Source organism: Helicoverpa zea, chromosome 17 (genome assembly GCF_022581195.2).
Source record: "Helicoverpa zea isolate HzStark_Cry1AcR chromosome 17, ilHelZeax1.1, whole genome shotgun sequence".
NCBI lineage: Eukaryota > Metazoa > Arthropoda > Insecta > Lepidoptera > Noctuidae > Helicoverpa > Helicoverpa zea.
In genome coordinates this window covers 4,535,629-4,561,129 of record NC_061468.1, presented here as the reverse complement: position 1 = coordinate 4,561,129, position 25,501 = coordinate 4,535,629, and the positions used below count along the sequence as shown (strand labels likewise).

Below are 25,501 nucleotides of genomic sequence, written 5' to 3'. Positions count from 1 at the left end.
GAGAACAGCGTTATTACAAATGTTTATCACTACAACGATATAACAATATTAAAACAAAACTGCTGAAAGAATAATTAAATTTTTTAGCTAGTGTATTACTCTGTAAATTCACAGTACCACTGCTAAGTTGAATTTACTAAATAAGCGGAGTATTTGTAAAACAAAAAAATACATAGATAAATTATTTTAAAAATAAATAATTAATTTGTGAAATCAAAAGAATATTAGTCACTGAAACATTTATCCGTAAGATTGAAGCGAGAAGAGCCAAAGCTAGGACACCAGTCTTCGTCTCAAATACGTGTTTTTGAAAGGACGTCTCGTATCATAAAAGTATTTCAAGGTGTACCTACTGCTAAGTGACGTTGAACTCAAAATTGGTCAGTAAGTAACCAACGCGAACACAATTATTGTCCGGTCCGTCACGCTTGAATATAAATACCTATACGTGGAAAAAATACAGCTGAATAAGTATGTTTGGAATAAAGATTTTAGAGATGTTGGTCTGTTTTTCTTTTCACTTGAGAAGGTACTTATGAATCTTGTTAGTTAAAAAACCCTATGATATTAACTAAGTAACTTTTTTTTTAACGACTTCAAAAATCATCTAATGTGGGTGTGTGCTAACAGTGCTAAACCGCTGTGGGTTAGCACTGTTAGCAGCGGTGAGGAAGTGTCAGACTCTTACTGACTAAAAACCGTCGTGTTCCGTCGTAGGCCTTTATATTTATTTTCGCATTGAATAAAAATAATTGCCTAAAGGTAAGGTATGATCATACATATGAACTTGATTTAAGATCATCTCAAGCCGGCAATAATAAGGTACTGCGAAATACTTTGGTAATAGCCAATTGACCTTCAAAGGGGTATGTAAATCTGACCATACGAGTGCATAACTAAATCATAATATTACTATATTACTTGTAGTGTGTATGTCTCGCACGAAGCTATCGGTCTTGAAACTCTTCCGTGTAATATTTAAGTATGTGTCATATGTATAGTGCAGCTTATTTGCATTATGACTTTAAGCGGTCGTTAGCCTGCATGCAAATACCTATGAATACGACACCTCATCAATATTTGTTTGTTGTTGTATGCAGTTACATGGTGTTACTTTTGTTTAGTAAGACTGGACTGAGTAAACTGAAAGGTAACTGTAATAAGTCTAAAGAAAACATGTATAAATTAAAGATAGTAAGAAATACCTTTTTCTATATCTACCTAATGTTTATCTATGATAATTGTACGGGTCTAAGCTCCAAAACTTCTTGATGAAATCTTTGAATTTTCTTTTGTTTTTGATGTCGGCTTTCAAAAATGGGACTTTTCTGCCGACAATATAGTTTAGAAATGTGGATTTCTTCTTTTATGCTGGCTAGTCTTACACGTGCAGACGTGTTAATAAGGTCCTAATCAAGATACTATCGACTAGTAATTGAGGTGAAAGGTCTAATCGTTTGGTTTGGCCGACACTGCTAACGATATGTTTATTTAACTCACGACTTCAATGTAAATGATCGACCAATGTTGGCTATTAGTGCCTGTGCATCAATTACAATGTAGAAATAAAGTCTTTATATGTCGGTTAACCTAGCAAATCATTTTTGTTTGAATAATTGTCGGATGCAACTTCGAAGTGAGCAAGACCTCTTGACATCGTCGTTGTATATTTATTTTATAATTTAAATTAAATAAAAAAAATCACCATTGATCATCGGAACCACTCATTTAAACTCATAAGCTTACATACAAGTTACTACTTATATAAGCTGTAATAACCGTCCTGACGAATTTAATAATTAATCACTTCTGTAATAAATAAAGACAGATCGGAAGTATTTCCGATCCACACCTATCATTGCTTGCAAAAACATCCAAAACTAGTTTGAAAGGTCATTGCTTCAAACAGTATGAGTAATAGTTGTTTTTTATTCGGCAGCAAAAAGTGGTGTTGGAATAGTACCTACCTAGTCGTATTTACAAAGCCACTCGAGTTCTCAGCTCAAAAACATGTAACTTAACATTTTTCTGAATTCGGTCAGTTCTGAAGATTATTGATTACTACGAAGTCATTTTCAAATACTTCTTTATTAACACATGAATTATGATTAATGATTCATTTTATGTCTCTATGCCAAATTGAATCTCAAACGGTTTAGTGTTTTAGCGTCATTGCATAACACAGACAGAGTTACAGAGTAACTTTCCTATAAATTGAATTCGTAAGGATTAGTTTATTTGGAATTCTTATTAAATCGTAAATAGTTCTATATTAACACGTGCCTTTAGATAAAAGTAACGTGATACCGATAACTAGCTGTTATTTTTATTGTAATCACTATAATTATGTTATAAGTATGAAATATAAGAAGTAACATAATGGAAATAAATTGTATTTATAGAAAAACCTGTTGTTAACGGAATATTACTAGTTCTTGTAACTGGATATTAATGATGTTGGTTTTAATAGATGTTTTAAATTATGATAGTGGCAAAATTTTAATCACCTTCGAATAAGTACTAGTCCAACCTACCATATGCAGAGCTAATTTGTATTATGTATTCAACTGGGAATTACGGTAATTTTAGTGTACACCCTAATAATATTAATTAACGTGATGATTGATGATGAATAATAATTAAATCTTATTTATTTGTGTTAAAATCAGAATTGTTTCAGATCGACCAAAAACTACTGTAGTTTCTTAATTTCAGAATTGCATGTTACTTTCACAAGTGAAATGAAGCGTAATTCCTCCATCTATTTATTTTGAAGAATAGCCTAAGGCCTAAAAGTTACACATATATTCGCGAAATATTTTGAGCATAAACTTGAAACATCTACATACGAGTATTTCGATACGAACAGGAAGGAAGGAACCTTGTTCGCGACCGTGGCCTTTAGCTGTTTTATGTATGCAGTCGTGGGAATGACCGCCCTCTGAAAAATGTACATACTAACTAAATATATTTACGTACCTACAGTATTTATTTATATGTTCGAAAAGTAAAAGTAGTCTTAACTTCTCTGCTAAATATTCCTACAATAAAGAAAAGAGGTTTTTTATTCGTTAGTTTGTTTGTACCATGAAGGTTATGAAACGAATGAGCCGAATTGAAAATTTCACTGTTGGAAAGCTAGACTATCCCCCAGTAACATAGGCTATATTTTTATCCAACGGGCAGTAGATTCTACGAGACATGAGTGAAACCGGGGGAAGACAGCTAAATGAGAGAAGAAGAAGAAAAAAAAAATGAGCAAAATAAGTGAGAAAAGGTTCAAGTTTTCTTACATTTATTTCCAAGTCATAAACCTGTGGTTTCAAAGTCCAACTTTTTCATAAAAAAGTTAATTGATGCTATTGTTTGACCTTTTGGTTACATCGCGTTAGAGGTCCAAAGTTTAGTATCTAAAGATAGAATTTTAGATAAAGTTGGGAACCATTTATAAATTAATTAGTTGATGCCGAAAATCTTAGCTTATAAAGCTGTGTAATAATACTGGCTCCGTTTTTAAATAAATTTATTATTATAATTTGTTAGTCTACGTTGTTCATAATTAATGTGACAGGGTTTTCCAAATAATATTTAAGAAACGGCCACCTATTTTTCCTGCATCCAACTATTTGTCTCGTGACTCAAAATACTCCTTAACTTGGAACATAGTTTCAGAATAAAGTACCTACCAAAGCAATTTTGACGGAGACTCAGATAATTTTCTACCACACGCCACACAGACTCCAGTTTTTGTCAAACACTCATTATATTGACACCACAAAGTATTGAGTCACCAAACAATTATATAGCCAGACATTATTATATTACATTAGAAGAAATATTATATACTTGTTTATCTTAACTTAGAGTAATTGTGTTTCCAACCTAAATGTAACCTACAATTAATGTTTAAATAGAAGGCGTCTTCGTCCTTACTTAAATATCTACGTAGGCATACATATTACTTATGTACGAGGTACAGATCTCGACGTAACTCTGCGCGAACAATAGACTTTAATTATTCACGGATTTGAAGAAGTGGGGAATGGTTATGCAGAATCGGGTCAGGTGTACCGACTACGGGACTACGCTGCTACGAAGCTACGAGCTACGGATTATCAGTGACGTCATCATTTACACTCACTTTACGACTATTGCTAGGCAATATAATTTATGGAAATACATACGTAACCGTAGGAATCAATTCGCTAGCGTACAGATTGCAAATACAGTTCTGTTCGGCATTTCAGTCTCGAAAACAGATAAAAATTCTCAAGTAGAACATAATCCACGTTTCGGTCGTTTGCGTTCCTATTTACAACTACGGTATAAGAACTTTTATTTCTAGAAAATACACACGAATTTTTGGGACTTTTTAAAAGTAACTAGAGACAATATTTTTCAAGTGAATATTTTCTACAATTCCTTTTTTGAGCAAACTTTATGATTATAAGTAGCGCATGCTAAGAATTTATGAGACAAAATTTGGAACAAGAAAATTGTACGTGAGCTTCTTCTTGAAGTGAACGTCTTTATGGCGTTATTGTAGAATTTTAATGTAGGACAAAACTTTTGCGTACATTTTATTCTAGAATTATTTGACTACAAGCTATTGCTACTATGTATTTTGAAGATAGTAGACACATAGGTGTTTGATATTTCAAGCATAAGGAACATTTTTAAACATTTTTGGTAGCTTTGGCAATATCATGTGCTCATCATTTTACGTAATAAACAAACTTATTGCAGAAATTAGGATTTTGCTAATAGCAGCAAAACACAGCAGAGATAATATAGCAATTTATCTTATACATGTTCGAAACAGCTCAGCAAAAATTCAATATCCATATGTAATTTCAAAGCCTTTTGCAACATAGTAAGAGTGAGAGCATTGCACATAAAATTGGCAACCCACACATTTCTAGTACAGTGTCTCTGCCAAATTGGACCAAAATACATATTAAAAAGTTCAAGGTAATCTTATTCGTTTGTTCATATTATTTAGTGCACATAATTCATTTTTTTCAGAGCCTCAAGACCGTAAGGAAAGAAAGTTTATTAAGGTGACCCCTTCATGATTTCAAAACCTTGATTTTTGATTTGCAACCACTGCTTTTAAGAGGGATCATGTGACTAAGAAACGATTCATTCAAGTTACATTAAGTAAGACCAGACTACAACCTCAACGCAGCATGAAAAAGACTTTCTAAACAGATGACGTTAAACCCTCAAATGGTTTTCCCGAAATTCTTGAACTTAGGCAAAAACCTTGTCCCGATTCGTACTGGCCGTTTATAAATCGTAGTTTGTGGTTCTACCGTTCCTTGACCGCAAAGAGGTCAGTAATGAGTGCGAAGCTGACTCAATAATCTTCGTGGACTGGTAAATACTGGGTAGGCAGTTCCCGACCTTCGAGACTATTTGACACATGGAGCAAATTGCAGTCAAAGGGACCAGTTATGTGAGATCTTTGAACAATGTACTACAAAAATAATTAGGTAAAGTTAAATTATGTTTATAACGTCAATGTGTTTACGTCGTACAAGAACTATTTTTTCTGTCTGTTTTTTTTTCGGGTCATCTCAGAAACGAGTGAAAGAGTTTGATGTGATTTTCACAGGGAGATGGCCTACTACTATGATCAGGCTGCCCTAATTTATAAGTAGAGAACTGGTTGTAGGTAGTGGCAGTTGCACATAATACTTAGTTAATAGTATGATGCCACAAGATCATACAATAGTTATGATGACTCAATAAGTCTTCAGCATTCCTTCAAAATGACGTTTGTTTAAGGAAAATAAGACACTTTTTTTTGATAATGGCGCAAATTGGTTGTAGCTCAATTAATGTAGTTAGGTATGTAGTGAGTTATTTATCACGGAGCAACGTGATGGTTTTAGTGAGAATAGGTAGGTACATTCCGATACAATGCGGTTTTAATTCTGAAAATAGCAAACGGATTTCGAACGGTTTTTCCGCCGCACGTCATTTCTACAAACTTTAAAAAGAAAAGAAATTTCAAATTCCACATATATGGGATGCGGAAAGTGCTGCGAATTCGTACATGAAATATAAAGCTTTTGTATTAATAATTAATTCGAGACAGTTCGGTCTCTAGCGAACATCGAGTTCGATACTTTCTTGTGGCTGAACTTGTATCTATAATGTGTATCCTATTTTTAACCGAACTTTTAAACGTACTAGCAGTTTTCCCGCGGTGTCACCCGTCCTGTAGAAACTACTTTCAGTACCGCGATAAAATAGCCTATGTTACTTGGGAAGAGTGAAACTTTCCGACAGCAAAAGATTTTTTCAAAAACAAACAAACAGAAAAATGATTCCTCTTTATTATATTAGTATGGATTAGTATGTGTTTATGAAAAAGTTTTATTTATGTATCATAGTTTATAATTTACGCCTTCAAACACATAAAACGATCAAAGTTCCTCGACTGTTTTTGTTTTGGTTGAAAAGTAAAATGTTTTTGTTTGTTATAAAGTACGAAAATAAACCAAAAATTGAAATATGATTTCTTTTATAAAATTGACGTACAATTTGTTTAGTAATAAATATAATGGGTACGATTTTTCTCTGCTGCACTTAAATTGAAAGGCAAGACTATTACCATTAGTCGGGAAAGAAAAAAAAATGCGACCAGACCTACAAAAACTGACATATTGTTCCAAAAAGTTGAAACAAAAACTCTCCTAATGAATAAACATTCATTCATTCACTCATTTGTAATCGATATTTTGTAAGGGAAGTATCACGTGTGGCCTAGCCTAAAATAACAACGCGAATGAATGGGATGGGAAGAAGGTCGAAATTACATTATGTATTACCCAAATATTTTTTGATCATGTTTATTTTGTTTAGAATCGCCGAAATTGTTCCTATTGCAATTGTTTTTTAAGAGCTTTAAGCAAAATAATTATTATGATTTTTTATTAACTTGTTCTGGGATAATTCACAAGCTCGATATAGCATTACACATTTGACAAATTGACAAAATATTTACGTAAATAGAAAAATGAATATCGTCGACAGTTAAGAAAAATTATCCAAAATTCAGTGATTGGAGTTGATTTGAATATTATTAAACTTAAAGCCTTGTTAATGTTAACATATTAAGTTATAGGTATTATGCAGATTTCATACGTATGAGAATTGATTGACATTTTAATCTTAGTCACACACAAATTGCACAAAATAATAACAATAGGGCTCATTACACTTTATGCGATTTCAATTATTGAGCGCTAAAGGTGATTTCAAATTGTAATAACTTTTGAAAAGGTGTTGAACTGTACACGCAAAAAATGATTAATTTCAGTAAATATTTACGATGACATGACATTATAATATTTTAAATAAACTGCTCAGCTCATAAACTGTTGATTATGAAAGGGTCATTGCATTGTTTTGACATAATATCAAAGCGAGTTTAACTAAAAATAACTTTTTGGGACGATTTATCGACACTTAGTTGATGTGGTGAGTAGAAATAAATTCTAACTTACGTATGCATTGATGAGTCAACTCAATAATTTTTATGTGGCTCAAGCATTTAAATTTAATATAGGTATTTACCTAAACTTATCAGTTCTATCCAAGGTGTAGGTAGCTATTTAACATCGTTTTGCTTGTAAAACAGTGTTACTATCTATTATTCTGGAGGTCTAAATATCTATTGTTCAAAGTACAATTTTGCCTCTAAAATTAAACCCTCTAAAATAGCTACAAATATTCGCAAGGAATGCTGGCCTCAGCGAAAAGACCAAAAGCGTTATAATGGATAGGGGATGTACCAATTCCATTTAGCAAAACTGGACCCTGGCAGTAAGCCAGGCTGTACTGAAGGTATTATGCCATCTCGCATAGCACGAGGTACACTATATCTAATACCTCGTACTCGAGCGCAATGTATTTAGGTCAGAGAGAAAAACCCTAATATGATACTATTATGTTAACTTGAAAAAGTTTTCGCAAAGTTAATGTCAAAAAATATGAATCCTACTGTAATTATAATAATGTACTTTCTTTTAAAAGTATATCTTAGACAACAATGACTGATTAAAAGTTAAAGGAAATAAAATCGAGGAAACTTGGACTATAAAATCTGAAATGACCAACCCGCATTGAGCAAGAGTGGTGATTAACGCTCAATCCTTCTCTGTGTGAGAGGAGGACTGCGCCTAGCAATGGGACGATATAAAACCTCATTATTTTTAAACAAATCCAACATTAAAACAGTTTTGTGACACAAAGCGTGTCAACTAACAATAATTATTCTGTTCAAGCAAGCCGGTCACGATACACTTACACAGTACATTAGTCATTAAACCGTATGTATTGTTACAATGTCTATCACCATATCACTAAATAGTATGTGTATACATTAAGTATATGTATATAGATGATATCTCTTACTAGTCGTTTGTTATCTCTGACGGTAGTGCGTGGGTCATAGAGGTGAGACATCGGGTCAACTGTGTGCACAGTTTACCGATATCGATGTATTTACTCTTGTAATGTTTAACTAAATTATAGGAATAGTGTTAGTGAGATGCATTTCCTATTGCATTTACATGTTACGGATTGTTTGCCGGTTATTTAAGTAGTACTTAGTAGCTTTATATACTTTAGCCATGTTATAAATTGATGTGTAGGAAAAGTATTTATTGTGTTTAATCTCCTTGAGAAGACGTAGGTTTATCCGATTATGAGTTTGTATTGCGAAAAATATTAAAAGTTATTGTCGATAAAAGTTTTAATGTTCCTTTTAATTATGCTGAACTTTATTGAAGTAATCTATTATGGCACTGCGTGCAATTGTAATATTTCCGGAAACTCACAAACAATAGTAAGAAAACATCGTCTGTTGTTTCAGATTCAGAAACTCTACAGGGTCAGCCGTTTCAGAGATGGCCTTGAAAGACAAACAAAACATAAAACAGCTGTTTATGTAATATTGTATGTTTGTTGTTTATTCAGTGCAAAATCACTGGCAGGTAATTAGTCAATTATAAGTTTACAAAACTTCAAGCATTTTTGAAGAGAACTCGGCTCGCCGACAACAGCTCTTAAAAGTTAAGTGGAGTTGGGCAAATGTTCTAAATGAGTTGACTATTCGAATTTCAAGTGACAATTTAACATGGAATTCTGATTTCAAAATAAAGTAGTTGAAATAAAAGTGGCCAACAATTATAAGCAAATAGGTTGCATGCAAGCGTACCGAAGCGCGTCTAACGTCAAATATGGTGGCCAGTGCTAAGATCAAGGCTCGGCAAATACGTATGAGCATTGTCGACTCAGCCAAGCGTACTGACACGCTCACAATGTAGGCGGATAGTAGCGGCATTAACACTGTCACACGGAACGAAAGCTATCAGTCAAATTCTCCACGTCTGTCAGACAATTTGCAACATAATAAAAACTTTGCACTGAAAGTGTTCGGAAATGTCGTCGCTCATTGCCGCCCGGGAGTATTTGTCTGCCACACTAGATGAGCGACACAGGCCCACGAGCTACGTGTTTGAAAACTTAAACAACTTTTGTATTGTTCATTCGATGGTGCGTTCCTCTTTCTAGAAGAGAACAATGATGTATCATACAATGCATTCCAATAGATTAATTTCTTAGAACAGCGACATTAATGTCAGAAGCTAGCCAGACGAAACGTGTATGAATGCTGTCAAGGGCGTAGAAAGATAGCGTCCTTTTCAATGTCACTCAAACTAGTTCCTCGTTGCTTTTAGAATATAATTTGAACAATTTATTCATTAAGTACCATGAGACTAAGTAGCATGGTCGTCATAGTACGGAAGGCATTAGAAACTTCTAAATGGTTCTCGAACATATTCTTGAGAGTATGCAGATATCGATTGATCATTACTAATTGTAGTCGGTGAAGGCGAGCAACCTCTTTTCATGTCATACAAAGTCAGCGAGCGGTTAAATAACGAGTTAACTGTTCCAAAAGATCTGCACGATGTCAGACTCGAGTGGATAAAAGGTTAATGTGAATATGAGATGTTAAAAGCATTTAGAATAATATCGTACGTGGCGGAGTCAATTAGACGTACGAATGAATTCCGCGCGGTGAGACTGAAATATGTAGAGAGGAATATGAAAACATTGACCTATTGCTAGTAGAAGTGAAATGATTTTAAATCAATTTTCCGGTGGAAAATAATCGGAATGCATTGCATGCATTAGCTACGTTACTAGTGTTGAGTATGAAAAATCAGTGTTGATGTTACATAAGTTCTGAGAACAGTAGAGGCATGGCTGATTTTGTTTTAAAGACTTGACGCCTAGAGGCTTGAAGTAGAACTCACGTGAAGACACACGTGGGCCACCAGCCATTGAATGTGGATTAGCAAACTGTGACGAAAGACCCAACTTGAGCTGAAAGGTCGTGAGTGATAAGACGTTGGAAATCAATTCAGTGAGCTGTGTTTACACAATGGTTAGCTATGCCTACATGGCCTGAGTTTATTTGCTTTAAACTCTGTTTAGCTTGACTTGGACACTTAGGTCTATAGTAGTTGGCCTACTGTCCAACGATTCGAGTAATTGTTGGTGAATTCGATCGGCCAGTGTGGCGATTGGCACGGAAATTGCTTGTTTCTACAATAAATGTTGTAGCCATTTCCCGCTATTTATCTGGCCGTACATTTGTTTTATCTGGTAAACGTTTATTTTTGCAGTCAAACTGACTTGGAGTTATGGAATAAGTGAAAATTTAAGAGACAATTGCGTTATTCTTATTTCGTTTTAAGTGTATTTGGTACTTTCCGATGATTTTAAAATAGACATTAGCTATAAGTAGATGTAAGTAAGAAAATCATTTATTCCGATTTTTTTTTAAATAAGTAAATAACCTAAGATAGATACATCAACTTACATTTGAAATAGGCAGTAATTCCATATATTAGACCTATTTGTCAAGATATTATTTGAGAAGTAGAGCGGCCCTTTAGATGTAGTTTTTCTATTGGAAAGAATGAAAACAGACAGATCGAGTCCGAAAACATCCCAGTTTTTAGGCTTCAGGCAACACATGTGGCTTTCTCCTCGTTTTAGTTTTTGTAGCTGGCTGGATACATGGAATTTAGAGGAATTTTCACAATTGCGACTGGCAGCACCGGTATATTTTTGAAATTGGAACTGTCTGAGTTTAGATTAGTTCTATTTCTGCTGTCAAAGGTCATTGAACTAATACTGTCAGTATTTTAATAAGTATTTAATTTATAAAACTGTTTTAATATTAAGGCATAATACCTTTTACGTAATATTAAATCTTACAATATACCCACTGTAGTACAGCCTAACTTATTTTACGCGTTCTTCAAATATGCTAATCATATTTTAATTGGAAAACACAAGCGTCAAGGAATACAAGCCCAGATGGATGAATTGTATTTTTATTTTATTGAAGTGACGTCAATTTTCAGCGCGTTTTGACGGTTTTTCTTATGAATGTTTTTATTTTATTGTTTCTTGTTTGCATTCGTTCTAAAAGCGAACACATTCTGTAAGGTCATTCGAATTTTGTTCTAATTTTAAACAGATGATACGATTTATGATTATTCATTAGCTTCTTTACATTTAGAACTAGACCTTTTCATTTGTTTTTTTAATTTCTCCTACCTATTGTGCTCCAACAAAGGTCAGTACAGAGAAATATGTGAGACATCTGTTTAGCACTGAGTTAAACGTGTTAACTTTCATTTGTCGATCACGTGCAGTTTTTAAATGAAAAATGGCTAGTTTGTATTTCAAAAAGTCTACTTTTACGATAAGTGATCAAGGATTTCAAGTACCTAAGAATATCGAATATAATATGCAATGCATATTGGACATGTATAATGAGATATAAAATTACACTTTTATTCTGCACTGAGACTGTATTTACTGCACAGACCAATAGTAATGAAAACGAAATAAACGAAACCTTACTTGGAGAAAATCCACACTTATTTCTCGGGATCCGTGGCAAATAAACAGCGTTCCTCATAGCTTCACGAAGAGATGAACCAATTCGCTTCAAGATGTCCATATTTGTCAACTCTTACGCGAAAATAATATAAACCACCGAACGTTCACGCGAACAAATATAGCGTCGCGTAAACACAACATACTTGCTGTGAGGTTAATATAAAACTGACATATAAACACTACAGAATTAATTTCATTAGTTTGTTTTATAAACAACGAATATATTTAAAAGGAAACCGGTCGAAGCACGTGGTTCCGACTGTTCACGACCATTCTTACTCACGCCTTGATAACGAGCAATTCGATTTTAAATAATTAGTCATTAAAAAATTACGTCACCGCCTCCGACATTCAATCGTGGCATTAAAGGTAATGTGAATTACAATTATTTTGAAATTGGAACCGCTGTTCGATGTTGTATTGTTTACCTACTTATTTAAATTAAGAACTGATTATCAGAATGCTTTATATAATAACGAATACTAATGAGGCAAAGAAGGCATGAAGAATTTAAGACGCACCTAAGCAAATAATGACATAATGTGACATTAAATTGGAAAGGAAAGAAGTCCAAGTGCAGCACATGAACCGATACCAGAGGTGCATTAAATAAATATAAACGCTACAACTCACAAAGAACAGCTGAATAATAAATTTCAATTTTGACAGTTACTGCGTGTCCCATAAAAAGCAAAGAATAAAGTCGTCACTGTTCGAAATATGAAATTTAACCGTTAAATCTACAATTCGTATCTAGATAATGATGGCGACCAATCCCGATAAACTATTAAAAAGCTGAATGTACGAATAGTGTTAACTCAATTTTGCATAAAAACTTTTGGCGCCGCACTGTCTGTTCGATTGTCAACGAAGACTTTGTTAAAATGGAATTTCAACTTTTTATATCGATGTTTGAATTTGAATGAACTTTAATTTTTAGTCACGTAAAAGACACGTTTTACGAAAATTATACAAAAAATACGTATACAAAATTATAAAGCTGCATAACGTACTATTACTATTCAAAAGAGTTTCGTCCAAGTAATTCTTCTGAGCTGAGCTTCTAACATGAACTTACAAAAATAAAGATAAAGACGTTATACAAGATACAAAAATTGCCTTAGATTACAACATGTACATAATCATCTTGTCAGATAGTTGTAACATGCACAGCGATTTACATTTTCTAAGAAGCAAACACACGTGACGGACAAACAGATTAGAATTGACAAATGATCTGTCATGCAATTGCAATTTCTATCTAAGAACACTATTACGATGATTTTGTAATTCTCTACGTAAATAACTCCATTCTATACGTCTTTGTCTGGACCTCGTATCTAATAAGAAGTGGCCCTCAGATTAACTGACCAAATGATAAGCTTAGCGCGGTTCATATCTGGATGGGCGAGTGTAGGTATGCATACAATTCGTTGATCCCACTGTAATTTCTGTATTTTTGTAGTTGGAAGCGAAAAAACCTACGAATCTAAATTAAAATTATAAAGCAATTTTTTCTTGTTTGTTTGTAACTTCTGAACCGAAAATTATCTCACTCTTGGCGATAATATATCCACTATCCCCGGGTAATATAATATTTTATGCGAGCAGGGGAAGTAGTTACCACTGGATGCAGGCAACCCCGCGGGAAACAGCTAGTCAGTCACAAAATGACTCTAAGATAATCACTCTTACATGGGAAAAGGCCAGTCAGACGATGCATTGACAAAGCTTTCGAAATATCATGAGAATAACATAAATGATGGCCCAAAATGTGGATGTTTCACACGGAATTTATTAGGCCGTAGTTTAAACGGCCATTGGTCGAATGGATTGATCCAGACGCAACACCTATTGTCACTGTGAATGGGTGCAGTGAGCCGAGTTAATATTGTACCCAGTGAAGCTGGGGTTTAGTCAACTATTTGGGGATCGGTTTCCACACCTATGCACTGGTATTGGTATTGAGTTCAAACGTCTTTGGAGTATTGATTGGGGGTTAAACAATAGCTTTGGTATCGCTTTGAGATCCTGTAATCGATTTGATGTTCATCATCATCATCCTACTTCTCTTATCCTAATTTTATATGGGGTCGGAGCAGTATGTTATTTCAATAAATATAATTTTCTTCTACGTAGTATCTTTGTAAGCATTCACTTTAGTATGTTATTATCTCTCAAATGATCCATCCATTGCTTCCCTGTCCTTCTATTTAAGACGTTATACGATCTGGTTTATGAGAGATTTACCCATCGGTATACCAATAAGCCTCTCATTACAGAATTCGGTTGAAACGCTCCACGTCATTCGAATTGTGGTTTCTGACAGACACTCATACACCATTTATTGGCATGCAAAACAGTTTGACGCTGAATCAACTTAACATGACACCTCTGGAATATATTATCTTGGTCTATGTACGTATTTATTGACTACAAATTTTGTTTTTAAAATTGAGTTATATTGGACATTTATTTATCTTACAAGACATGTTTTCCTAACCTGTAATTGATGAGTTCGATTCCAACTGCATTTCGGTCAGTATTAAAAAAGACAACGATGAAACATTTTGTTGGAACTATAGAAGAAGTTTGCTAGAAAATTGTATGTTATAAAACGTTTTAAGATTTATCAATGGTGAAGATAATTTTATATGAGTTTGTTGAACACGCGTCAATCACAGGAGAGCACTAAGATGTGTGTGGGTGGGAGTTACATTCGCGTAGGTGGTATTCTTTCAGTGGCAATTGACCGACTTTATAGGAAACCAATTGATTTCATTGTTAACTTAAGTAAACTTGTTCATTGAACTGAAATAAAGACTGTAGATTGTATTATTTTTGACTATTTCTTTAGATTATTGCAAATTATACGCGTCACTGAAACGTAACTATCCCCGACTATAACCCGCAAAAATGACGTTTTTATCACCGTGACGACAAAACTTCTCTCGTACCAATACCGTTCCGGTTTCTTGGTTTCAACCTTTTGCAATATAGTCTATGAGATTTTTTCTCATCGTCACTTCAGTGTTCTCCGTCTGCAATTAGTGGCCGCGTATCTAATGCCACACTAGTATCGTTAATTTGTTTAATAAACATGAATTAATCGTCATCGTGCGACGTTTGCGCCACGTGACTGCGAATGGTAAATAATATTGTTGCAATGTCAAGACTCAAGTGGTTGTAAGCAATATGTGTTGGTAGTTCGGAATCGTGGATTATATCAATTGAACTGGGGTATCGGGTGAGGCCGATATCAAGTGCGCCAGCTGCTCCCACTCCTGGTGGGATTGCAATAGTCTTGTTACACGTTACTTTGTGCCTACAAATATTGCCCGTTGTTATTGCACACTATTTTGGATCTCTACGCAGCTAATTTAACATCGAGTATTTTTGGGATTCGCGCTTTGTAACGTTCGAAGTTTGAATCGATTTAATGTTTATCGTTCCTAATCCTAAACTTTGCAGTTTTAAATTATCAGAAGTTTTCAAACTTGCGTGCGCTATGGTACTTCTTGGTAGGTAACCTCTATTTCTCTAGAAAATATTGCTTATAATACTGAAATAGATTACGGTTTCATTGGAACTTTGAACAACTTTATCTGTTTATTTTTCATAGTTTTCTAAATAAACACGAACCGCAAACTTTCCTCAGATTTCCTTCAGTTTAAAAATTAATAACTGGGTTAGTAGTTCACATTGGAAAAAGTAATGGGACTTATATTGTCGGCTATATATTAGGGAGATGTCTTCTATTCTGAGTATTGTAGTAACCGGAGCGCTGCAGTCATGGTGAGGTAATCCCACTTGGCACTATGAACTATGTGTTAACCCACTTAACATTTATTTTTGTTAGTTATTTTTTTTCTATGATTTTTTTAAAAATGAATGATATTTTTCTATGTTGATAAATGTGAAATTTAGATTTGTTACACAATGTTAGGACATGCGATAACGTCATTACATAAATTGCTTAGGAAGCTTATTTTTTATTACACTGGTTTAATTTGTTTATTTTGCAGAGGCAGCGTATTCTATTTTGAACTCAAACTTTTTATGTCCCTGAAATATTAATTCCAGTCCATATTTTTTAATTGAGAACAAAATAAAATATTTAGCTAGTATTAATTTGTTTTATCATCTTGATTTTCGAGTCCTTATTTACACTATAATGTTGTATCAGAATATTGAACAATTTACCTAATTGTTCCCCATGTATTCATACACTTTTATATTTAATTTCATTTTGTTAGTCCCTTAGCAAGCCCCAGCTGACGAGACAAAACAAACCCGAACATTGAGACATGTACAACATTTATAAGCTTTGACACTGAAATTCAAATTATCTACGAACGTGACAAAATCCCCTTCGCGACATTTTTCTTGATTAATTTCAATCACGGTGTGAAACAAATCCGGCGTGAAACAAAAATGTTGGGCACTGCACACGCGACACACGTTTTGTTAGATCGTATAGTCGGCGAGCTTGGTTCGCGTATGTCCGGAGCTTTAGCGGCGAGGGGTTGCGCGGCATGTCATCGCGCTTCACTGGGCGGCGGAGGACTGCTCCGGCAGCCGAGGCGCCGCGGCACCGAGCCATGCGCGCTCGCCTCCTGGCCGCACATCACACATGCCCAATTCATGGTCAATGCTAACTGCCTGATAGCCTGTTCCTCCTGCCGCTAAACAATCCGCCACCGAATTTTAATGCAATGCCAAACAATTAATTGCACCAATTACACTCACGGATAATTAAAGCTGAACTATTGCTAATTGGAAAATTACACTTGTTACTATCTAAATTGGGCTTTTAAACTTACACGGATGACAAGATTCTATGGCAGACTCAATTAGTTGATAATAAACATACAACATTGTAATGATACGGCGCACGGTTGTTTTTCCTTGATGCCCACTCAAGTAATGTGCCCGTGTTACGGTGATTGGTCGAGCTCGATCTAATTTTTGAGGTTTTCCCTAGAGCTTCCTGTACAATATTTATTACAATACCTAGTCGAAATTCCGATCTATTTTTTGGATCATTCGGCGTGAGCTGCACCGAATATGTTCGGATTTCGGATGGACAGCGGCGTCAACTTTGCAAAAATGTTGGTGAGCCCTAATTGTTTGAGGAAATGTGTTCCATATCCGCGAGGTGCTACCATCGCAGACCGAAACTTCGTTCTACTCTTGTTTATGCCTCTACAGTTCCGGCGTACGTGTGTGTTCGCAAAAATTAAATTGTGATTGGCGACCGAGTTCCGGAGCGTTATGATGCTACAAAGGGGCATTTTTGTGATTCACTCGCTCCGGCAAAAACACTAACTGCAGACGGAAGCTTAAACGGTGACCTTTTAATCGGAGTTAGCTGAACATTTTAGTAACCTTTCTTATGTAATCGATTCATGCAGGCTTTGTTGTGTTTCGTCGGGGTATTTTGCTGCGTCAATCCGACGAAATATTGCTTTAAAATTACCCGTACAAATATAGATGAGAAGGTACTTCCCACCATGACGAAGATGACTGAACATACCACGTACGGTTATAGATGAAGTTAATAACGCGAAAATGACGCACCAGGGTACATTTTCACCGAATACTCCTCATTGCCCAAGTTCAAAGGCATTACGTTATAGTGTTGATAACTCAATTTAAAAGAATCAGTGTCTGCCATTTTAAATAATGAAAGATCGGCGTCGATTTTGTCTTGGAAGAACAAATACTCGGGGCAGTAGGCCCGTGATTGAGTGGTCTCTAGCGGCTAGAGACAAAATATAAAAAAGAGATCAAGACAAATTGTGGTTATTATAGGGACGTGACCAGAGGAGTCAAGTTGGTTAAGGAGCCGACAAACTGTCCGGTAGGATAATGGACTAGAGGCAATCAGGATTGTACTCGTTTCGATCTGTTCTATCTGTTTGTACAGGAAGGCGAGTTTGTACCGACCTTAGACCTAGTATTAAACTATCGATGTGGTTAACCCTAGTTCCTTTTCGAGGGATCTTACCTGTGTTCAAAGTCTTCAATGGTATAAATTATAAATGCGTAATCATGGAACTAAATTCTCATTAATAGGTACTGTCACTGACCCTGACGCGGATAGTTTAAGCAATGACTCAGCCGTTTCTGTTTCAATTTAAGAATTCGGATGTATTTTTTTGCTATCGATTCGATTACCGAAATAACGCCAGTAACTGGAACGGTGAACGTTATTTTTGAACGTTTTTATGAGTTACTGACGTTTCGGGATCGACCTAAAATGTAAAAGCATTGGCTTTTCTTTTCATATATCTTTTTGTTTTCTTTCTTTCTAATTGAGATCAAACTCCGTTTAAAAAAGGAAAAAGAAACCGTTGTTCTCATCGGTTTAGTGACCCCAATCTTGGCGGTTCAGCGTGACGTTTTCATTTTGTTGCTCAACTTGGGTGAAATACTATTGGTTTTTTGCTCGGGAAATTCTTAGTACATACCATTCATTGTACGTAGTTCAGAATGTTGTACGTCATCATTGAGCTTAGCCGCACCAATGCAAATTAGTCAGTGAGAATGTGGGAATAATCGCACGATTTGCTCCCACATTTAAAATGAAAAGTAGCTGGACGTCTAAACGATGACGTCACTATAGGAAGAAGCATTTTAAATGGGTCGTGACAATTGAGGGGGTTGAATGCATACGTTAGTAATAGTACGTGCAGTACTGTCCAAGGAGTGACGTGCCAACGTATTTGACCTTTACATAGTTCGGGAGGTCGGAGCCTCTGGCACTTGATTTAAATCTGCCCTTCTAGCCAATATGAAGCGAGTGCATAGCATCACGACTATATTGTCGAAGCACTGGCATCTTCGTGAATCATGCGTTGTAGTGCAGTTTAGTATGCACTCTTCTTAAAGGATTTAGAATTTTATCTCTTAACGGCGCCAGTCGTCAGTAAAATATAATATGTTTTAATAGCAATTCAGTACATTTTATATGGCTTCTTTAAAATAAGTAGACCACACATTTGTGGTGGAAGTACTGAAGGGCGTTTAAAATATTATTCTGTCATCCTAAGAGGTGAAGCTTCAACACTATTTAAACGTGTCATTACAGCTAAAACTCTCTCTGAACCTATCATTATACGAAAGGATTCCAATTCGGAACAATATCTACCGACAGCCTACCAATCTCAGAAGACTCAGTTTATAGATATCAAGCCAGAATAGTTATAGTGATACCGTAAAGAATACTGATGATCTTGCTAGTAGAAGCTACTTTCCTCACTACTCAAAAGGTTAGCTGATGACTACATCAGTGTTGAGAACTCCAACCTTTTCCTTGTCCCAAAGCATTCCTCTCGGCACAATCCTTACCTAAGAGCGTGGATGTTGCTAACATACCATACTTAAAATTCCTCATACATTTCTTCATAACCCTTACCTAAGGACAGAGATATTGGTAACATGTAAGGCCTTATATTCCTCATAGCATTCTATTCGAAGTAACCCTTAACCAAAGACTGTTGACTGTAGCTGACATCCCAGATAGCATTTGTCATAACCCTTACCTAAGAGCAGTGTCTCGTCGTCGAGGGCGGTGACGAGCGAGTCAGTGCAGCACGTGTCGGTGTTGTCACTACTAAACCTTATCTTTCCCAAAGCATTCCTCTCGCTACAATCCTGACATAAGAGCAGGAATGTTGTATTCCTCATAGCATTCGAAGTAACCCTTTACCCACGCGCAGGGACAATTTGTTAACATCCCAAACCCTAAATCCTGATAGCATTGGAAGTACCCCTTACCTAAGAGCAGTGTCTCGTCGTCGAGGGCGGTGACGAGCGAGTCAGTGCAGCACGTGTTGGTGTTATCCATGGAGATGCGCACGGACGCGCAGTCAGCCGGTGAGTGCGGTAGCTGCTCCGCCGACTGCGCCGCCACGCGCCCGTTGGCGAGCCGCAGCGATGCCGCGCGCCCGCCCGTGCCTGTCGCCGCGCCGCCTCCACCATCATCGCATCTGGGAAAATGAGACCTATGGTTAGGGTTATAAGGTTTAATCTTCGTGTTAGGTGTGGGCTGGATGGAATATAGTCCTAGTTCTTAGGGCTTCCCTAAAATAAAATTATTTTCTATTTACAAAAAAAGTAGCTGAGGGAAAATGACACATAAGGTTAAGGTGATAAGGTTTGATATTCGTGTTAGATGAGGTCTGGAATGTGGTAATTGATCCTGGTGTTTCCCTATCATCACATTAATTTGGTGATATTAGGTACAAAAAAGTTAAACAGACGTCTTAAAAGGTGTGTTTAAGAAAAAGTCCTACATTCGTAAACACGTTTCAAAAGTTCGTTTACTGACTGCACAAATGATGCAATTTTGACAACATCAGGTGAGCCGGAATAACATATATAGGTAAGTAGTACCCAACATACCAAAAAATCAAGAAATTGCGTAAAAAGTTTAGTTGAAAGTTATCCTACATTAATGTGAATAGTACAATATATTTTTTTGGTAATTATATAAAAAAGTCTTACAATGGAACTGCAGAATACCCGCTCCGTCGCAAACGGAAGCAAAACATGGATAAGTTTACTTTCGTACAGTACACAACACACTGTGTAAACAAATGTAAATACTCTGAGAAAGTAACCACGTACATTATCGTAAAGCGTTTCGCGTTCAAGTTATTTGCGCGATTTGATAACTGGCCATCACGTCAATACGTGTTTACTTTTCATTAACTGATTTCTATAACCTATCCATCCATTCTTTGGGATAAAATATTGAAAGGAGGATTCCCAAAAGACCAGAGTCAATTAGAATAGATAAGATTATATATGTACAGCAACGTAGAGCATACAAAGAAGGACACAAATATGCAATTCGTTTTGCGTAAAACTGGCCAGCAACGTCTAACGATAAGAGAGACATTTGCTCATTGCTCAACCTTACCAAAAGTAAGTCGTTTTCAATTCCGGGTTTTTGGTACATATGTACATTTTTAGGGATTGTCCTTTGATATCTATACTAATATTATAAAGAGGAAAACTTGTTTGTTTGGTTGTAACGGATAAACTCAAAAACTACTGGATCGATTTTAAATACTCTTTCACCATTAGAAAGCTATATTATTTGCGAGTAACATAGGCTATATTTTATCCCGGTGCGGGCAGTAACTCCCACGGGACGCGGGTGAAACCGCGGGAAAACGGCTAGTAATTTATATGAAGGTAATGTCAACATTCAGTCTTTAATCGCAAATCAACGTATATATACATAGAAATTCACAGTTAGAGATTAACTTTGTGTTAAACATAAGCTTTCCTTCAACAGTTACATATAAATAAATGTCTGATATCAAGAATAATATAATTTCGTCTGGATTGACGGCAATTTGGGACGGATTAAATTAGTTCTTTGATGATTGCATTCTAGTTCCAAAGTGTTATAATAAACGTCATTCAGAAAAGATGCATATGTTTTGTACAAATATTTACGACCGATCCCAATATATTCAATCTTAATCTGTATTTTGGTTACTGGAGATAAGAATTTGACGAAGAATTTTATGTGAAAATTCTGTCTTTGATAAGGAAATCAACAGATGTTTAGAATATTGGGAAAGGCCGTTAGATACTGATACCACACTTAAATTTAGGCCTCGGTTATCCGTTACAAGGAACTGTCGTGAAATATCAATAAGCATGTTTGTCAAGCAATAACATTAACTTAGTAGTAATAGCATTATATTGCTATTTAGCGTACCTATTTAAAAATACCAAATCTTCGTAGAAAATAAGTGTAATGTATGTATTTGACCTTCTATAGTAAATTGAAGATCATAATTGACAAACCAGTTGTCACAAAATTGCCATAAGATTACACAAGATTTTTCCTGTTTTTATTACTGTACTTATGCATTTCAGCATATTTCATGCTATTTTTGGGTATTTTTATCACACAGAAATGAAAAGCTTTTAAATGAAAAAGAGTAGGCTCTTTGTTTATATTTATTTGAATTTATAGGACCTGTTGTAAGGTACTGAAAATACAGCCTTTTTAGCAGTTTTCAGATACGACCTAAAGAGACGTGGGTAGGTAACGGGCACAGAAGAAAATATTTTATCTTTTATTGTATTGGAGTTATCAGTAAATTATATATATATATATATATATATATATAAAAAACAAAACATAAAACCTTTGATAAGTGTCAACAAATATTTCTGTTAGCCACACTGACGTAACGCATTGTTCTAATTTCTCTGCGCAAAAAGTAAATATTAATCGCTCTGTAACGCTTTCTCATTGTTATACGTACTTACAAAAAATATATTCTCGATACTCGATACCAAGTTATAAGAAAGAAACAAAGGAAATAATGTAGGCTTTGACGGGCTTTCGGCTTTCGGCCTTCGGCGTTCGGAAAAGTAGGACACAATATCGGGAGGGTTTCTGTCGATGACTTTACAATGGTTTCCGTACGTGATCATGAATAAAAGGAGTACCAATTACTGCTTGTTTCGTAGAAATTATCGTGGAAATTACGATAATATTAATGTAACTACACTAAACTTTATGATATTGTACTTCGGCTAATATTAGGCTTATGTTAGCAATGTTTGTAGTTTCCATTTATTTTCGTTTCGATGCTAATTTCAGATTAATTTGTAAACATTGGATTCCTGAATTGTGACTATTTTGGTTGTAGATTTAGTCCGGATAATGTAAAATATGTTGTGTTTAAGCGGATAATGTATCTGATTAGTTTATTTGTTTTTGATTAGTAGGTTTTATGTTAGGATTGAAAAGCTTACATATTTATACGAAAAGTATTATTTGTTTAATTGTAACATTTATATCTAAGTTGTATGTATGTATCATTTCTAAGCTTATCTTTGATTCTTGTTTGAGTAAAGGTGAAGAAAGCATCTTGAAGAAACCTAGACTAAAATCGCCATGCTCAACATGGCGGCATGTTGAGCAAGTGTGTAGTGATAAACGTGAAGGGTAACATGATCTTTCCTTCTCTTTATGAGAATAGACCTGTAACGTGCAATAGGCAGTATGATAAGTTTACTTTAACTCGCTCTCTACTCGCTCTTCTATTATGATTTTTTTCTTTAAGTCAATGTTTCATCAAAGAATTTTCCACGCTGAAGTATCACTTTGAAAATATTTGGGTCATCGGGGACAAAAACGGCTCCATAAAATTCGCGAAAAAATCACACCTGGACCATCTTCAGACGTTGATTGATATTGTTTCTTATGAAACGAACAATACACTGCTAAAAATAGGAAGAAGAGTCTTATAAAATTATTATTTAACTTTTGATTTTCGGTAAAAACATTAGGGCTTCTGCCTCCTTCTTTTCCATGGACCGACCGCGACAAGTGTTGCTTAACTTAACCTTAAGATCGATCGATCCGTGCGGCTATTTCCTCCTACAAGCACCTTACAAGCACATAAGTAAATCGTACTACAAGATTCTTCCATTTTGTCAGTAAAGTGACAATAGATAACCATGGGTAACAAGAGTGCATAGACAACGCAACAAGGCATTAAATTCTTAATTTTCAGACGGAACAAAAGAACATCACATCACTAATTACGTATTTATATAATAAAATAAACACGTGTAGCTATAGTTTGTTTTGATCGTTTTTCTTAGAATTAAAATATTACTTTGTTTCATTATGGAGTTTACGCTTTCGGCATGGTTTACACTGAAGGTTATGGTCGCTTTCAGTGACTAATGTAAGCCAATGTTCCTTGAAATAGAGGCTTCATATATTATGTACTCGATTTCTAGCATTCCGATTTCTTGCTACAATTTACTAAAATATTCATTTAAATATTGTTAACAAATAATTTTGTTAATATAATATCAGTTTGCTCATTATTTCGGTGTGAATGATTCCAAAACACTGAATTGTAATAAATGTATTTATTCTTTCTAGTAATGTTCTATTGCGTTTAAAACAATTAGTTATTAATAATGATTTTTTTTTTCATAGAGTTCCTCTGCACTTTATAAATTTTATTGTCTTTTATTTATAATTTATTTTATTTATATTTAATTGGCTTTCCTTTGAAGGACCTTCCTGTACTTTCAACATATTTAATAAAGCTATAAATTATAAAACCAATAGAAATCGCACTCTTTATGTAGATATAACTATTTTGTAATCGAAACTGTGCGCAATAAGAAGGCTTTCCATCATCATTCGACATTGCATTATCACACTGCAATGCACAGGTCTGTTCTTATGACAAAAAGGAAAATCACCACTGTATATAAATACACAATTATATTTACTGTCTAAGCAAATAAGTATAAAATATTCAATTTATCTTCATATTATAATCACCTATTATGTATTTTGACTTTTAGATGCCACGTTACGTTGACTCTCAACAAAACATAGGTAGGTACTTAGCTCCAGTTCCCATCTTATTTTTACTACAAAAATAAGTAGTACATGTTCAAAAAGTAATTCAATATGATATAGTGAATCGATTGCGGGATGAGGTCGGCGTCGCTACCCACGCGACTTGCATACACTGCAATTCTCGATTTAAAGCAATCGCACAAACTTACGCTAAACCTAGTTTTGTATCGTGATCGATAAAATACTTATTCATGTTGAGTCTATTTCCATTTAAAAGTTTTTTTTTCATGAAAATAACTTTGGTTTTTCGAAAATAACTTTTTATAAATTAATCTAAATATACTGCGACTTTTCAAAATTGTTTCAACTTTGACTGTCATTACAAAGCCATAAAATAATAAAAATAGCCTTAATTAATTAGAATTTTAAAATAAAACACTCATCAAGCTAATTAGAGTTAGCACTTTTCGTGAATAATGTATAGGTTAACTGAGCTTCGCAACACACAAAAACCAGAGAGAAATTAATCTAGATTAAGTATATTTGATTAATTTAGCAAAGTTTTTGTCTGCAACGTATTTTTGCGATAAAAATCACAATTGAAGCCATCGATTACGATTCGAGTAGACGCCGTAATAAATTATCTTTTTTTGGTAAATGTAGACGAAAAACCGTAATGTCATTGTGAAATAATGACATAATACCACGCGAGGATGCGGCTTCAGATAATCGTGAAACATTAGGACGACACGAGAACATATCGCCCACGAATTTTCCACTAAACTATATTCCAAGAATTCTAAAGCTCTAAACTGGAGGTACTAGGAAATGCTACATCCCACGCTCGGCAGCACGGCAGCACTACGGGGAACAATTTCTTTTCAAAAAATTCTCGGAACAAATAATATCCGGCACTCGTACGGAACATTATTCATACGAAGACCTGCCTTGTAAAAACCCTCGGAGGAAAACTTCGAAGTGAACTTAACCTACCTTATAATTGGTGGAAGTTTGCACTTGTTACATTTTGTTTCATTGCCATTGGGAACTTTGTTAATGGCGTTATATAATGTAACCTTTGAGCGGCTTCAAGGCGACGCTTAGTACAATCAAGATAGTTGAAATCGTGCA

At 35.0% G+C, this 25,501-nt stretch overlaps 1 protein-coding gene across 7 annotated transcripts in view; it reads right to left on the bottom strand.

Moving 5' to 3' along the window:
• LOC124638055 (potassium/sodium hyperpolarization-activated cyclic nucleotide-gated channel 2) overlaps positions 1-25,501 on the bottom strand; it is a 222,809-nt gene that overhangs the window by 62,538 nt on the left and 134,770 nt on the right. For 2 of the 7 annotated variants that reach the window (XM_047174852.1, XM_047174853.1), the window contains exon 2: positions 19,783-19,994. In XM_047174852.1, the coding sequence (XP_047030808.1) occupies positions 19,783-19,994 (212 nt within the window). Of the gene's footprint in view, positions 1-11,961; positions 12,163-16,203; positions 16,332-16,357; positions 16,565-19,547; positions 19,599-19,782; positions 19,995-25,501 lie in introns of those variants that run through there. The other 5 variants (XM_047174857.1, XM_047174859.1, XM_047174860.1 and 2 more) reach the window with 4 other exon arrangements.